The following is a 16,411-nucleotide window of genomic DNA, read 5'->3' as shown; positions in this document are numbered from 1 at the left end:
TGTTTCTGCCAGTACCTGGTTCCTGGCAATGGTTCTACGCATGTTCACTGACCACAGTTCGGCTTCACAGACTCCTGTACGCATGCTCCAGCGCTGAACGTGAGGAGCCAGTCTAGGGCCTAGGCGCAGACGCACTGAGCCCAAGCGGCCGGTGATGGCGGCAGTGGCGGCTGTGGCTGCGGCGGGTCCGGGCCCATGAGGCCACGACGGAGGCGGGACGGCTTTTACCCAGCGCCGGACTTCCGAGACAGGGAAGCTGAGGACATGGCAGGAGTGTTTGACATAGACCTGGATCAGCCAGAAGACGCGGGCTCTGAAGATGAGCTGGAGGAGGGGGTGAGGCCCGGGGTCCCGGGGGGCCCGAGGTGACAGGGCCAGGGCGGCGGCACGGGCCCTGGAAGCCCGGTGCGTCCGAGAGCGGGGAGACCCAGGGGGGCGCGAGTAGTCTGCGGGAGGAGCCGAGGCGCCGCGCGGCCCGAAGCAGGGGAGCGGGCGGGGCGGACCTGGCCCTAGGTGTGAGGCCTCTGCGGGGCTTGCAGGTGCAGGTCGCGCCCCCAGCCCTAGATCAGCGCAGCCAGGATCAGTCTGTCTGTGGAGGGAACGAGAAAGGGCGCGTGGTCGATTCCTGGAGCTCTCGGACTTGAGTGTGACCGGGCGAGAGTGGTGTTAAAGGTGTGTGTGTGGTTGGGCGGGGGGTGGATTGCGCTTGCTGAGTGTCCCGTAAGTGCAGGTGAAGTGCGGAAGGGTTTCCCTTCGAGGGTAAGATTTCAAGTATTAAATCTTCAGACCTCCCACAACCACCTCTTTTCTCGGCCTGTCGCTTCTCTCCTAGGAAGCGCTCAGCTGTTAGAAGTGACAGCTGAAAACTTCTGTCGGGAGTAGCGCTGCCGCTGCTGTTACAGCCACCAGGAGTTTTATTTCGGGAGCAAGGGGGCTCTGCTGCATCTTCCAGGGTTTGTTTGTTTGCTTTTTTTTTTTTTTTAACCCCCTTCCGTGTGACTTAAAAAAAAAAAAACATTTATAACGACACACGGCATTTGTAATTTAATTCTCCCCTAGTTGAAGATGTCTATATTTTTTCAAAATACTTGATGTAATTTTGGGGCGGAAAAAAACCAGCGTTGACAGCTGTGATTTGGCTTGCCAAAAATAAATTGCTTGAACTGAGACTTGTGAATGGTGGTGTGAGGGCTTTCCTTGCTGTAATTTAGGGCGCTAAATTTAGAACTGTTTTTCCTAATGCATAGCTTGGTTTTACCTTTGCTGTCTTAGTAGTTTGTTATTCTTTATTCAGGATTTTTTTTTCAACATAAATTGTGAAAAGTCACAAATTGTACCTGATGTTCAAAAAATGGTGTTGTCATACTAAATCACTGATTCTGGGCAAATGATCATCAGTGATAACCTCATGGTAATTTAGATTCTAAATTCCATTGTCTAGATAAGTACATGGCTGATGTCAGATGTTTGCTGTAACTACATATGGGGCTTTCCTTTCTTTTCCTCACCCGATTTTCCTCCTCTGGCAAGTAAGTTTTGCTCTGCTTGTTGACAAAAGACTGAGATGCTATGTGTAAAAGAACTTTGAACACTTGAAGAAACTACATGGGCTAAAATACTGTTCTTTTCATAATCAAGTGAGTCTAAATCAAAACCAGACAGTTTGGAAGGTGGGTATTTAGATGTGTACTTTTTAATATGTTTGCATATGGAAATACAGTTAGCTTCTTAATGGAACATGTGATACACTAATTACGATTTGGAAGAAATACGGGATTACTTTTATTACGTATAACAAGCTCTAATCAATTATATTGGTTCCATATGGCAGTGGCTTTGGAGCAGAGCAGAGGGGAAAACAGGATAGAAAGGGTGCTTTATAAAATCTTCATCAGTTGAACTGATAGAATTTACAGACCATGGATTTATTAGGGGTTGGAAGTAAAATACGGTATTAAGATTCCTGTTAGGAACTAGGATCTCTCCTGGACATTTGTTTTTCTGGGTACAAGCAAGTAGGATTTGGGGAGGGTGTGGAAGAGGAGGCCAGGGAAATTGGTGGAAATAGGAAAGAGAAAGAAATGGGGTCACTACCTTGGGGAAAGGAGCTTTGGGGAAAGAGCAAAAGTAATTATAGAGGATTTTGAGAAGAGCCTTCAGCAGAATACATCTTACTTACGGAGCTGAAAATGTTTGTTTTGAGTGTATTATTCTAAGAAGTATAAGGTGGACAAGCAGAAAGAGTTGGGAGTGGGATTGGGTTGGCCACCCAAGGAGATTCAGTGACATCCAGGTTTACCTAAAATAAAATTTAAAAGTTCTGAAAAATGAGAGAAATTTAGGTTCTTAGAAAGTCTGGCTACTGTGAATGTGCAATAATATAATTAATATTCTGGCTACTTGTGAATTTATATCCTTTAGTACACAAATGTTTTTAAACATTGGTATGTATCAGAGTAGCCTCACTTCTTCAGTTTATAGTAAGGAAATTGAGGAGGGAGAGTATAACTCAGTGGTAGAGTACGTGCTTAGCATGCACAAGGTCTCGGGTTCAATCCCCAGTATCTCCATTAAAAAATAAGTAAATAAACCTGATCCCCCCCTCCCAAAAAAAAGAAAAAAAAATCTAATACAGTAAGGAAGCTGAGGCATCCGCCAGAGAGAGAACTGTCTAAGACCATGGAGGTAACTAGTGGTGCTATCTTCTGACTCAGTTCATCGAGCTTCATTGCATAGCTTCTTCATTGCATTTACTACTCTTGTTCATAATATATCTGTTTGTGGTGTGTCAAAAGTGAATTCAGGTCCCTCCAGCCATGCTCACTGACTGTGTGATCTAGAATAAGTCGCTTAATCTTTGTGACACTTTTTTCATTTCTGTAAACTGAAGATTACATGCGATCAGGTATATAAAGTACTCTCAAAATATCCTGGTAAATTAAGCAGTTAGCTAGTTTATGGAAATGTAGCTTGTCAGTGTTACTCATTGCCAAGGAACCAATCATTCAAGTTTACCCTCATCTATGCCTAGAGACTTAGTAATAAATGCAGTTATACTAGAGGTGCTGCATTTTTAGAACTGTACTTTGTTTTTTTTCTTTCCTTCCTTCCTTCTTTCATTCCTTTCTTTTTATCATTGGCCTTATTTAGAGATATGTTACACTGAGTGCACCTGTATTAGTAAATATATGCATTTACATAGCATAGTTAATTCTTCAGTGAGATGAAGAGAGTAAATTAATACATTTTAAACACTGTATTAAAACCAGTGGATGGTACTTTTTTTTTTTTTCTTTTTCTCTGGTGATGGTATAATTTGGGGACAGAGTTGAAACTAAGGGAAAATTTTCCTCTAGAGATTTTCGTTAGATTAAGAAAATGTTGGAAACCTCTACTTTTTGTGGAGACACAAAGTTAAAAAATTGTTACTGCAACTTTAAAAAATCTTTACTCTACTAATTCGAAATTTTTACTCTATCAGTTCAAAATTTGAAATCGTCACAGAGCCTTACTGCACAAATTACGGATTGGGCTATTAGATTTTTATTGAGCAAAAAGTTTGAAAATTTTTAGTATTTTGAAAAATAGTGCTATACAGATGGTATGTTCAAAGAATGTCTGGATTGGGGATATTTCACCTATTCGGTAACAATTTATTTACATTTTTATAAAATGTGCTCTTTCACTGGGACTTTAGGCATATTAACTTTAATTTATATACAATTTTAATTTAAAACTTTGTGAATAGTCATTGTGGTGGGCTAGTCTGAAACGGTGTATCTTGTGTAGTATCTTAGATTAGGAAGATTCGGCTTTGTCAGCCATAGTGGCACACATAAAGCACCGGATGGGTCAGGGCAGTAGAAAAAAAAAAAACCGGAATAGTTTCCTGTTAAGGAAGGTGTCAGTATGTATTATATAATAACTTAATGATTCCGTTGTGAGACTTTCTAAAGGTAACATTTAGTAGCAGGAAAGAATTGTGCCTCAAATGCTTCTGTTCCAAGAAGGTAACGGTAGGAAGTCATAAACCCAGATGCAGGTGGTAATGCAGGCTTGGCTGGCTCCGGAAATGAAACATAGCCACAGGGCATATCTTTCTAGGTGGCTTCAAAGTCATATAGTTTAGTGTTAACTACTCTGTGGTCTTTGATTTAGAATTAAGTGAAATGAACATTAAAGAAAAAATAATTATATAATACCAGTTTTATAGAAGTTAGTTTTTTGTCTTTAAAGTGAAGCCATCATAGGTGATTGTATGAAGCACCAGAGACCAAAAAAAAACCCAAAAACTACTTATAGCCACAACCACCCCTACCTGCCCGTCCTCACACAGAAAAGAAACTATCAAGTTGAAACTGCAAGAATTTTTTTTCCCCTTGATACTGCCCCTCCATTTGCCTAGATCTAATCATAAAACATACATGGCTGGTGTTAGACATCATCCTGACTTGTTTACTCCCTGAGCAGGTTCTGACTAAAATAAACTTGTGTTTTGTGGGGGCATTTAAGCATCCATTGTGTAAGAATGCTGTCAGTTTTCTTTGTGTATCTTGACTGTGTAGTGGTATCTTTGAAGAAAGATGAGTCCATTTAAATATTTTTTTGAATTGTTCTAAAATTTTCAATAAAACCTTTAATCGTCCTATTTTCATTTAAGTGATACACTTTTATGTAAATTGAAAGAGTTCATAATCAGACTGTATTTAAGAATACTCATTTTAAAGCTATAGTTTGTAATGCTAAAAACTGAATTTCTGCTGTCAAGTTACCATTTTTTTGTAAAAATTCTGTGACTTTTCTATTTATAGAGTTGTACAACCACACCTTAGTTTAATTTTAGAACGTTTCTGTTGCCCTCAAAAGAAACTTTAGGCCAATTTACAGTCTCTCCTCATTGCCACCTCCAGCCCTAGGCTTTACCACTGGTCTACTTCTCATCTCTGTGAATTTGTCTTTTCTGGACAGTCCATGTAAATTGAATTATACGATATGTGACCTTTTGTGTCTGGCTTCTTTCACTTAAAATAATGTTTCTGAAGATCATCTATGTTGTAGTATATCAGTACTTCATTCCTTTTTATGACCAAATAGTATTCGATTGTTAAGATCACCCACATTTATCATTTCACCAGTTGATGTTTGTTGGAGTTATTTCCATTTTTTGGCTGTTGTGAATAATACTGTTTTAAACATTTGTGCCTAAGTCTTTGTGGAACATACGTTTTCATTTCTTTTGGTTAGATACCTAGGAGTAGATTTGCTGGATCATATGGTAAGTCTGTTTAATTTTTGAAGAAACTGCCAAACTGTTTTCCAAAGTGGTTGTAGTTGTACCACACTGCTGCCAGCAGTGAGTGAGGGTTCCAGTTTCTCTACATCCTTGCCAAGCTTGTTACCATTTGTCTTAATTATAGCCATCCTAGTTGATATAAATTGGTATCTTAGTGTGGTTTGGGTTTGTATTTCCCTAATGACTAATAATGTCAAACATCCTTTCATGTGATTGCCATTTATGTATCTTTTTTGGAGAAACACCTGTTCAGATCCTAACTCATTGTTTTTAAAATTGTTTTTTTTAAATTATTATTATTGAGTTGTAGAAGTTCTTTATATGTTTTTATTCTGTGGATTTTCTTTTTACTTTCTTGATAGTATCTTTCAAAGTGCAAAAATTTTAAATTTTGAATAAATTCATTTTATCGGTTTTTTTCTTTAATCTTTTATGCCTTTTGTGATCTGTCTTAAGAAATCATTGCTTACCTCAAGATCATGAAGATTTACTCCGTCCCAGGTTTCTTCTAAGAGTTTATAGTTTTAGCTCTTCTGTTTAGGTCTGTGATCTATTTCGCTGTACGATGTGAAGGTAGGGGCCCAAAATAAATTTTTGCATGTGGATATGCAGTTATCCCAGCACCATTTATTGAAAGATTGTTCCTGTCCCATTGAATTTTCTTGGCATCTTTGTTAAAAAGCAGTTGACCATAAATGTAAGGGTTTATTTCTGCGCTCTCAATTCTATTTCATTGATTTATATTTCTGTCCTTATGACAGTACCACACTGTGTTGATAACTGTTGGTTTGTAGTACATTTTGAAATCAGGACATCAGTTCCTCAACCTTGTTCCCCTTTTTAAGGACTGTGTTGGCTATTTTGGGCCCCTTGTGTTTCTGAGTAAGTTTTAGAATTAGCTTGTCAATTTCTGCAAGAAAGGAACCTGGGATTTTTAGAGTTGAGTTGAATCTGTAGACCAGTTTGGTTACTATTGCCATCTTAAAAATATTAAGTCGTCTGATCTAAGAATGTGGGACACCTTTTGATTTATTTAGGTCTTTTATAATTTTTTTCAGTAATGCTTTGGAATTATCAAATATACAAGTCTTGCACTTTTTAAAAAAATTGTAGTTGATTTACAATGTTGTGTTAGTTTCAAGTGTACAGTAAAAGTAATTCAATTATACATATACACATATATGTATATTCTTTTTCAGATTCTTTTCCATTATAGGTTATTACAAGATATTGAATATAGTTCCCTGTGCTATACAGTAGGTCCTTGTTGTTTATCTGTTTTATATATAGTAGTGTGTATATGTTAATCCCAGACTCCTAATTTATCCCTTCCCCTAGTCCCTTTCCACTTTGGTAACCATGGTTTGTTTTCTGTGTCTGTGAGTCTATTCTGGTTCATTTGTATTATTAAAAAAATTTTTTTTGGACCACATATAAGTGATATCATATGATATTTGTCTTTCTCTGTCTGACTTAACTTTGCTTAATATGGTAATCTCTAGGTCCATCCATGTTCCTGCAAATGGCATTATTTCATTCTTTTTTTTTTAATGGCTGAGTAATATTCTCTTGTATATAGATACATACCACAACTTCTTTATCCAGTCACCTGTTGATGGACTTTTAGGTTGCCTCCATGTTTTGGCTATTGTAAATAGTGCTGCTGTGAACATTGGAGTGCAAAAGTCTTGTAATTCTTTTGTTAAAATTTTTTCTAAGTATTTAATTCTTATTGGTGCTGTTATGAATGGAATTATCTTAATTTCATTTTTGAATTATTATTGCTAGTATACAGAATCTTAATCAAGTTTTGCACTCATTTATAGTATGGTCAGAATAAACGTTCGGCCAGCATGACTCCTCAAAATTTGAAAGAGTTGTTTAATTGTTTTACTTTGGTCAGCCACATTATACACCACAATATCTTGGACTGGTTATGGTTACCTTAGGCTTAGTTAGTTGTAATTACATAAGGTTTATAGCAGTGTGTTAGTCTTACGTATCAAAAACATGTCAGAATAGCACTTTGTGTAAATCATTTGATTAACTCATACTTAGAATGTAGTGCCTTTAGTTTCATAATATACAAAATACATTTCAAAATACATTTTTGAATAAATGTAATTTTTGAAGGAAAAATCACCTGGTTTTGTTTGTAGATCTTTGATGAGTAGCATCTGTAGCTTAGTTGTCAAATAAATTAAAAGTGAAATCCCCATAGTATTGTTTGTATACCTTATTTCATTCATCACCACATTTGCCTGTTATTAAAGAATAGAGAATTTTTGAGCTGGTTTATTTGATTCATTCTCCTTCAGTAATGGAGTGAAGCATTAACATTTTTTATTTCTTATTTATGAGATTATTTATTTTTAAACCTTTAACATATTTTTCAGGGTCAGTTAAATGAGAGCATGGACCATGGGGGAGTTGGACCATATGAACTGTAAGTTTACATGAAAAGACTTCATTGTGCTGTCTTTCTTATAAGTAGGTTATATCAGCTCCACTTCTTGTGTGATTTTAATAACCTGTTATTAAACATCTAGTCATATATAGACTTGGTTTATTAAGTTTGGCACCAATGTAATAACATATTTGGGGTTTTGAGATCATGTATGGATTTTGAAAAAAAGATACTCATTCAAATTCAGAGTATACTGAATATCAGTTTGGGTTAGGAATTTCTTAGAGAACCACCTTTTCTTACTGAAAAATAAAAATTTTAGAAATGCCTCCAAAATCAAATGCTTCTTGTTTTGCTTTGTAATACAAACAGATTTGTACAGTCTTGTGTCATTTTAGGCAAGCTCCATCAGATGAGTGTGGTGATTAGTCTACTCTCTATACCAGCATCAAGTAAAAAGCTTTGGGTGGTGGGAAGGCTGAGATCATCACTCATATAGAAAGCATTTAAGAGGCAGACAAAATTGCCACCCTTTTTGGAGCCTTTAAATTCAACAGATACGGAAAGATGCATGGATACAATTTATTAGGTAGAATTTTTGTAGCATAAAAACTTGAACTAATTGGGTACTTTCAGAAAGCACTCCGATTTTCTGCTGAAGCTGCCAAATGAGGTTGGATAATACCTAATCTCACAGACATTTTGAATGAACTAAATTGGAATAAGTAGAAGTCTTTTTTTCCTTCGTTGGGAGTAAACTTGTTCTAATAAACTTGTTCTAATTTATCTTAGCTTGGGGGTGCTGGATGTTTATGAAAATAGGTAATCAATAGCACATTCTATAAATAAGCAGATAAGCAAACAGTTATCAAGACACCCTAATTGTGACCTATCATGTTATTGAATCATTAGTTTACTAACAGCACACACTAAATTTGCTGTTGTGTACTTTTTCCCTTTTACTTCATTGGATTATAATTCTCTTTGTAACGACATGCTGAAGGTAATTTAACTTTTTGCAAATTTACTTTTGGTTTTGCTTTTCTCCCCAGTGGCATGGAACATTGTGAGAAATTTGAAATCTCAGAAACTAGTGTGAACAGAGGGCCAGAAAAAATCAGACCAGAATGTTTTGAGCTACTTCGGGTACTTGGTAAAGGGGGCTATGGAAAGGTAGGAAGTATTTTTGAAACGAGAGCTGTTGTCTGTCTCAGAGAGATTAATTTTTATACCCTGGTTCCAGCAGTCCTCTTGAACCTTTGTTTGCTAGCCATCTGCAAAGGATATGATCACTTACCTGGTATTATCTGAGTGATGTGCAGAAGTTTTCCTCTTCCTACCACCATTCACATTAAAGCCTGGCACACTATAGGCACTCAGTGAATATTTGTTGAATAAATACATAAGCATCTGTGCCAGGCAAAATCTGTTACTAGAGGATTCATTTCTTCCTTTGGTTAAGTGGTACATGCTATACGTATCCTCTTAAAAAACAAACCACTCCTTACTTTCAAGAGACATGGCACATTAAATTGTTATCTGTTACTGAGACCTTAATCTAAATTGGTTTTCTTTGACCTGCAGTGTCTGGAGTTAGGAAGCTGAAGAATATGAGGGGAGAAGAAAAATGAAGAGAACTTATTAGTTTCATAGTTTTGCCTGAGGCTAATTTAAGACCTCACCTTTGCGTGTTCTGCCCAAGAAAATTTATACCTCTCTGTTCTCCATCAAAAGACAGAATTTGGATAACATTTTAGTAGTTGGGATTAAGTTTGAGAATGACTTATGCTATTGTGTAGTGTTAATTTTTGCAGGACATGCCGTTTATAGTTTATTCTTAGGCTTAAGGACACATTCTAGTATGTTCTAGCCATCTTGAATGTGTAACATGCACTGTGTCAGGTATTTTATCTGTTGCATGAAAATGTATTATAGCTAGCCATTTTAAAGAACAGGCAGTTCCTGTCAGGTATTATTAAATAGTTTTATGTGAGGCATCCCTGGAAGAAATTTATGAAATATATTATAATTTTTAAGTTTGATATTATGTGTCTGGGAACCCTGATGATAGGTTTTTCTGTGCCAACTTGGTTTTTATGTGTAAAGTAAGAGTACTCACTATTAGATGGTCATTGCCCAGCTTTGCCACTAGATGTCAGCAGATCAACAGGAAAGTCTCATGTCGTATAACTCTTTTCACTGCTAATATTTAATATAGTCTGCTTTTTTAGCCCATCGTTTTTGTACCCAGTCCTTCATGGCACTAGTTTTTTTAAGAATATAAACTGCTGTATCATTTGTTTCTTACAAATAGGAATTAAGGGAGTGTGACTAGCACGGTTTAGCTTTTAATAACACACGAACACTTTTATTTTTCATCCAGGTTTTTCAAGTACGAAAAGTAACAGGAGCAAATACCGGGAAAATATTTGCCATGAAGGTGCTTAAAAAGGTGATTCCCTCCGCCCATTATATTCGTAATTGCTATCAAATCCACATTTTGGTCTAAAATTCGCAGTCAAAAAATACATATTTCTAACACAATTATAAGTCCTCTTGGAATGTGGGATGTGTTTCATTGTTGTTATTCCTGTTTTATTTCTGATTGGTGAGGGTTGGGAGGAGAGCTCTTTGAATTCTCCTCTGAGGTAACTCTTTTAGCTCTTTGTTCTGGTCTCTGTATTTCTAAGCAATAAGTGTATTCTGCTGTCACTTAATTCAGCAGTTTTAGAATTATGTATTGACTTCTGTTTTATTCTTTTTTACTCCTTTCTTGCTTCTTCCCATCCTCATCTTGCTTCATTTTCTTTCAATCTACTGTTATCTTTTTATACCTTCCATCAATTCTGTAAAACACCTTTCAGGCCCAGTTTTCAATGCTCACAGTTACTAGGTAATCTATTATTCCATTTATTTTCCTAGAGACATCCCATCGGAACCTCCTGTCCTCACCTGTACTGATAGTTCTTATTACGGGCCGTTCCCTTTACCATAATCCTTGGAATCCTCTTGGTTCCTTCAGTGTTAGAGCCTTTGTTTCCTGGGTCCCATATCTTTCTTCTTAGTTTGTGTCCTTGTTCCCTTATTCTGGTAACCTTTTACTAATGGATTCTGAGGAACTATGAATGAAGTAAATTTTTTGGAAACATTGCATATTTGAAAATTTCCTTTTTATATCCTTATACTTGTTTGATTGTTTGGGTGCAGTTTTGAAATTGAAACTCATTTCCACACAGGATTTTGCTCCATTTTTGTCTACCTTTGAATGTTTCTATTGAGAATTCCCTTGCTATTCTGATTCAGAATCTTTTATAGATTTATTTTTCTTTAAGATATTTAAGATTTCAAAAAAATTTTAGGGGTGGTTAATTAGGTTTATTTATTTATTTAATGGAGGTACTGGGGATTGCACCTAGGACCTCATGAATACTAGGCATACACTTTACCACTGAGCCATATACCCTCCTTCCTAAGATTTTATTTTAGATGCTTTTTACAGTGATATGTCTTTCTTTGATTCTTATTATTTTATTTATTTTTAACTCTTTCAATCTTAAAAGTTTTAGTCTTTTCACTCTAGGAAATTTTCATAAGTGATCTTTTTGATAATTTCCCCGCTGTTATTTTCTTTTCTTGGAATTGCATTTAGTTGGATGTTGGACCTACCAGACTGATCGTCTGTTTTTCTTACCTTTTCTGTTCTTTCATTTCTTTGTCATTTTGTTTACTTTCTGAGATTTTTTTCTAGAAATTTATTTTCTAATCATTTTACTGATTTTGTTAATACTATCATTTGTGTTCCCAAAGCTCTGTTTTTTCTTTTTATAGTGACTTACTTTGTGAGTACAGTATCTTCTTTTATTCCTCTGAGGGTTTTAATTATTCTTTGAAATGTTCTTTTGTTCCATGCATATGTCTCTTCTAAGTTCCTGTTTTCTTTGACTGATTTAGTCCTTTCTGCCATGTCAAAGGCTTTCTTTAGATGTCTGGTATCCTTCATTGATTGTTCATATTTAAGAGTGGGACTCTGAAAATCTGAACAGAGGCTCTGTGTGTGTACACTTCTCTGTAGTGCATTCATGTGGTTAGCTGGCAATTGACTGAAAACTTCCAGTATCTGAAGGTCTTTTTTCTGGTATGGATCAGTTGCTGCTGAGAAAGATCCTCTATACTTTTGCCTAGAAAAAGCATTCTGGAGCTGATGACCAGGAGGCGATGGAGAGCTCACCTTTCAACATGCAGATTTTCACTGAAGTCAAGTTTTTACTTTAACACTCTCCTCTGTATCTGATCCGTCACCTTTTTTTTTTTTTTTTTTTTTTTTTTCCTTTTCTAAGAAGTACATCTCTCCAAGCAGTAGTTCCTTGGCTGGTTAGTGTGGGGATGGGAATCTTGTTGGTCTGTTTGTTCCTTATAGAGACTTTCAGATCATCTCTCAGTTTTTAGTGCTCTGCCTTCTGCCTTTTGCAGTCCCTAATGGCTCTATTTTTTTTTTCCTTTTTTTCTTGTTATTTTTGCTTATGTGATTTTTGAACCTTGCTATGGTTCTATACGTGGATTCAGTTTCTTTTGAGTTTCTTTTTTAATAGACTTTATTTTTTTTGAGCAATTTCAGGTTTACAGCAGAATTGAGCAGAAAATAGAGAGTTCCTACATAGCCCTCCCCACCCACACATATGTACTCCCTTACCCTCAACATCCCTCATCAGTGTGGCATATTTGGTACAATTGATGAACCAACATGGGCACATTATTATCAACCAAAGTCCGTAGTTTACATTAGGGTTTACTCTTGATGTACATTCTGTGGGTTTTGATGAGCATATAATGACATGTAGCCACCACTATAGTATCACACAGAGTAATTTCATTGCCCTAAAAATCCCTTGTGCTCCATCTATTCATTCCTCCCTTCCTCCCTCTCCCCAAACCCCTGGAAACGACAATCTTTTTATTGTTTCTGTAGCTGTGCCTTTTCCAGAATGTCATTTGGTTGGAATTATACAGTTTGTAGCCTTTTCAGACTGGTTTCTTTCATTTAGTAATATGTCTTTTTAAGTTTCTTCTATGTCTTTTGTGGCTTAATGGATCATTTTTTTTTACTGCGTATATATTTTTTAATTTACATATAAGTACTGTTCACTATTTCTAAGAATGTTTAGAGCTTTAGCTTTTTAAACTTACATAGTTATCAAAGGAATAAAGCCAACCACAAAATAAGAATTAACCCAGAAAGATGCATACACCCTGCTATTAACAGCAACATTATTTATAATTGCCAAGATATGGAAGCATCCTAAGTGCACATCAATAGTTGAATAGATATTGGGGATGCATATATGTATATACTAGAATGGAATACAACTCACCCAGAAAAAAGAAGGCTATTTTGCCATTTGCAGCCCTTCATTCACCTTTTTTTTTTTTTCCCACTTCAAAAACCAGAATTTTATAACTGGCAGAGACATTTCCATTACATCAGAAACAACAAAACACCTAGAAATAAACTTAACCAAGGTGGTTACCTATACTCTGAAAACCAAAATGACACAAAGAAATTGAAAGATTTCTTGTGCTCTTGAACTGGAAGAATCAAAATTATCAAAATGGCCTCACTACCCAAAGCAATCCACAGATCCAGGCAACCCCCATCAAAATATTCACGACATTCCTCACAGAACTAGAACAAACAATTCCAAAATTTATAAGGAACCACAAAAGACCCCGAACAGCCAAAGCAATCTTTTGTAGGTCTCTCTCTTTTTTTTTTTCCCCCTCTTGCTTCTTTTTGTTCTCTTTTCTTACGGTTTGATGACTAGAGAAGGTCCTTTAACATTTGTTGTAAAGCTGGTTTGGTGGTGCTGAAATCTTTTAGCTTTTATCTGTGAAGCTTTTGATTTCTCCATCAAGTCTGAATGAGAGCCTTGCTGGATAGAGTATTCTCAGTTGTAAGTTTCCCCTTTGCATCACTTTAAATATATCGTGCCACTCCCTCTGGCCTGTAGAGCTTCTGCTGAAAAATCAGCTGATAACCCTATGGGAGTCCCCTTGTATATTACTCATTGCTTTTCTCCTGTTAATTTTAATATTTTCTTCTTATCCTTAATTGTTGTCAATTTGATGACTATGTGCCTTGGTGTGTTCCTCCTTGGGTTGATTCTGTGGTACTTACTCTCTGCGCTTCCAGGACTTGGGTGACTGTTCCCTTTCCCAAGTTAGGGAAGTTTTTGGTTATTATCTCTCCAAAAATTTTCTCAGGTCCTTTCTCTCTCTCTTCTCTTTCTGGGACCCCTATAATGTGAATATTAGAGTGCTTCATGTTGTCCCAGAGTTCTCTTAAACTATCCTCATTCCTTTTTATTCTTTTTTCTTTTTTCTGTTCTGAAGTAGTGATTTCCACTAATCTGTCTTTTAGCTCACTGATCTGTTCTTCTGCCTCATTTAGTCTATTCTTGGTTCCTTCCAGTGTATTGTTCATTTCAGTGATTTTATTCTTCAACTCTGGGTATTCTTTATATTTTCCAGCTCTTTGCTAAAAACTTCACTCTGTGTGTCTATACTCCTGTTGAGTTCTCTGAACATCTTCGCCATCATTACTTTATAAACTCTTTCTTGGATAAATTGCCTATCTCCTCATTACTTATTTCTTCTTCTGGGATTTTGTCTTGTGCCTTGGCCTGGGAGATATTCCTTTACTGCCACATATCGTCTGTCTTTCTATGTGTTTGTGGATTCCTTCCACAGGCTTTGGGATTATTGTTTTCTTATTTCTGGTATCTGCCCCTGGTGGATGAGGCTGTACTAGAGGCTTGTGCAGGTTTCCTGGCAGGAGGAGCCAGTGCCTGCCCACTGCTGGGTGAAGCTTGGTCTTGGACCTCTGGTGGGTAAGGCTGTGTCTAGAGGCCTTTGTGGCTTAGGAAGTCTGCTGATGGGTATGGCTGTGTTCCCACCCTGTATGTTGTTTGGCCTGAGGCTTCCCTACAGGCTGTTGGGTGGGGCTAGGTCTTGGTGCTAATGATCCAATCAAGATGTCAGCCTCCAGGAAAGCTCATGTAGGCCATCAAAACCAGATGTCCTGGGGTCTCCTTCTCTTCCCAATGCCAGGACCTAAGCTGGGAAGCCTGACGTAGCGCTTAGAGCTCTCAGTCCTGTGAGAGGGCCTTTGCCACTTCAGCTTGTGGGTCGCCCACCCAGGGAGTATGGGGCCCAATTATATCGCAGGTACGCCCCTCCTACCATCGTGCTGTGGTTCCCTCTTCATATTTCCAGTTGCAGAAGATCTTTCTGCTAGGTTCCAGTCTTTTTTTGATGGTTGTTCAGCATTCAGTTGTGGTTTCATTGTAGTCGCGAGGAGAGGCAAGCTCGTGGTCCTACCGCTCCACCATCTTGACTGGAACTCCGTTTCTTTTGAGTTTTTCCTCTTTGCAGGCATTTAGTTTTGATCACACCCCGGTCTACTAAGTCATGCACCATGGCTTTATCTCCATTCTGTCTTCACTTTTTGAGGTGTGGGTTACATATGTTTCCTAGTTTTATTGGAGATGGATTATGTGTGTTTGGCTTCTTGTTCTTTTTGTTTGGGGTTGATTTCTGAAAAGATCACACTGTCTTAAACAAATCTTAGTAGAAAACTTTACTAAAAGATAACCTAAGTGACATTTAAAAAAAATTATACGGATGGTAATATTTTGGTCCTTATCTCATTCCTTATTTTTGCTTAAGTGGTATAAATGACTTCTTAATTTAAAAGCCAAGGAACAGATACTATGACCACAATTTTATTGGTGTTTGTCTTAAAGAAGCAATTTAGATATTGTCAACTTCAATTTCTGCATCAGTAAGCCCGAATTAATCTGCTATGTGGCCTTCCCACTGGAATCATTTGAGATTCGTGGTTTTTTTAATCTGTAAAATATGTTAGGCCTAAAATTAGAGACAGTATAATAATGCTTGTTCTAGAAATGTTGAAAGAAGTACTGGTGAGGATGCTTAGAATAATCCATTCCTTTTGATACATTGCTTATACGTGCCTAATAATCAGGGCTGACCCAAATTAGTCATCATTAAGTCTTGAGTGAAGCATGTTTCTGGCACAGGTATCTTTAATAGAAAGAATAGGGTGTTGGGTTTTTTTCCTACTTGCAGTGAGTGGGCGTGGTGTAGAGAAAGCCATAGCCTTAATTACTGCTAAATGTCAGGCCTCCTTTTTGGGCCCAAGCATCTAAGAGCTAATTTGCTTGCCCCTCCTTTTGCTTAGTTACCATTTCTTTCCACTGTCAGGGTTTTTCTTTCCTCGAGCCTGGCTAGAGAATCAGATACTGCCTTGTTCTTTCCTTGCTGTCCCTGAAAATGAGCTCACAGCAAAAATAATGAGAATGAAAAGGTTGCTAAGGTTGGGTCCAAGGTTTTAATTCCTACATTCCTAGGTAAGATGACTGAATACTCCCTGTGAGTTTCTTCCTTCTGATTTCATTTTCCTGGAAGCACAGCGAGCATACCAGCCCTCTTGATCTGAGTATGTGGTAAAAATATACCTCTTTACTGCCTTGAAGATAAAACCAGAGTAAAGCAGATGTCCCCTTATCATGCATGAGTTGCTTACATCTGGACGATCTGCCTGGATTTCTCAGTTCTCCTGGGATGTTTACTTATCATGGGAACGGTCCCATTTGGGTACTTGTTCATGATAGGATGTTGAGGAAAAGACTTTC

General features: G+C 37.3%; 1 protein-coding gene across 9 annotated transcripts in view; it reads left to right on the top strand.

The window, feature by feature from the left end:
• The first annotated feature begins 100 nt into the window (after positions 1 to 100).
• Positions 101 to 16,411, top strand: part of RPS6KB1 (ribosomal protein S6 kinase B1) — a 36,433-nt gene continuing 20,122 nt past the window's right edge. For 2 of the 9 annotated variants that reach the window (XR_012499459.1, XR_006723320.2), the window contains exons 1-4: positions 105 to 336; positions 7,690 to 7,739; positions 8,753 to 8,873; positions 10,084 to 10,152. Coding sequence is in view for 7 of the 9 variants with exons in the window: in XM_045513744.2 (XP_045369700.1) it covers positions 196 to 336; positions 7,690 to 7,739; positions 8,753 to 8,873; positions 10,084 to 10,152 (381 nt within the window). In the remaining 2 variants the exon portion in view is untranslated. Of the gene's footprint in view, positions 337 to 832; positions 954 to 7,689; positions 7,740 to 8,752; positions 8,874 to 10,083; positions 10,153 to 16,411 lie in introns of those variants that run through there. The other 7 variants (XM_045513744.2, XM_045513745.2, XM_045513743.2 and 4 more) reach the window with 7 other exon arrangements.

Source organism: Camelus bactrianus, chromosome 16, assembly GCF_048773025.1.
Source record: "Camelus bactrianus isolate YW-2024 breed Bactrian camel chromosome 16, ASM4877302v1, whole genome shotgun sequence".
In the NCBI taxonomy this organism is placed as follows: domain Eukaryota; kingdom Metazoa; phylum Chordata; class Mammalia; order Artiodactyla; family Camelidae; genus Camelus; species Camelus bactrianus.
Note: the sequence above shows the minus strand (reverse complement) of the source record. Positions and strands in the feature narration are given on the sequence as shown.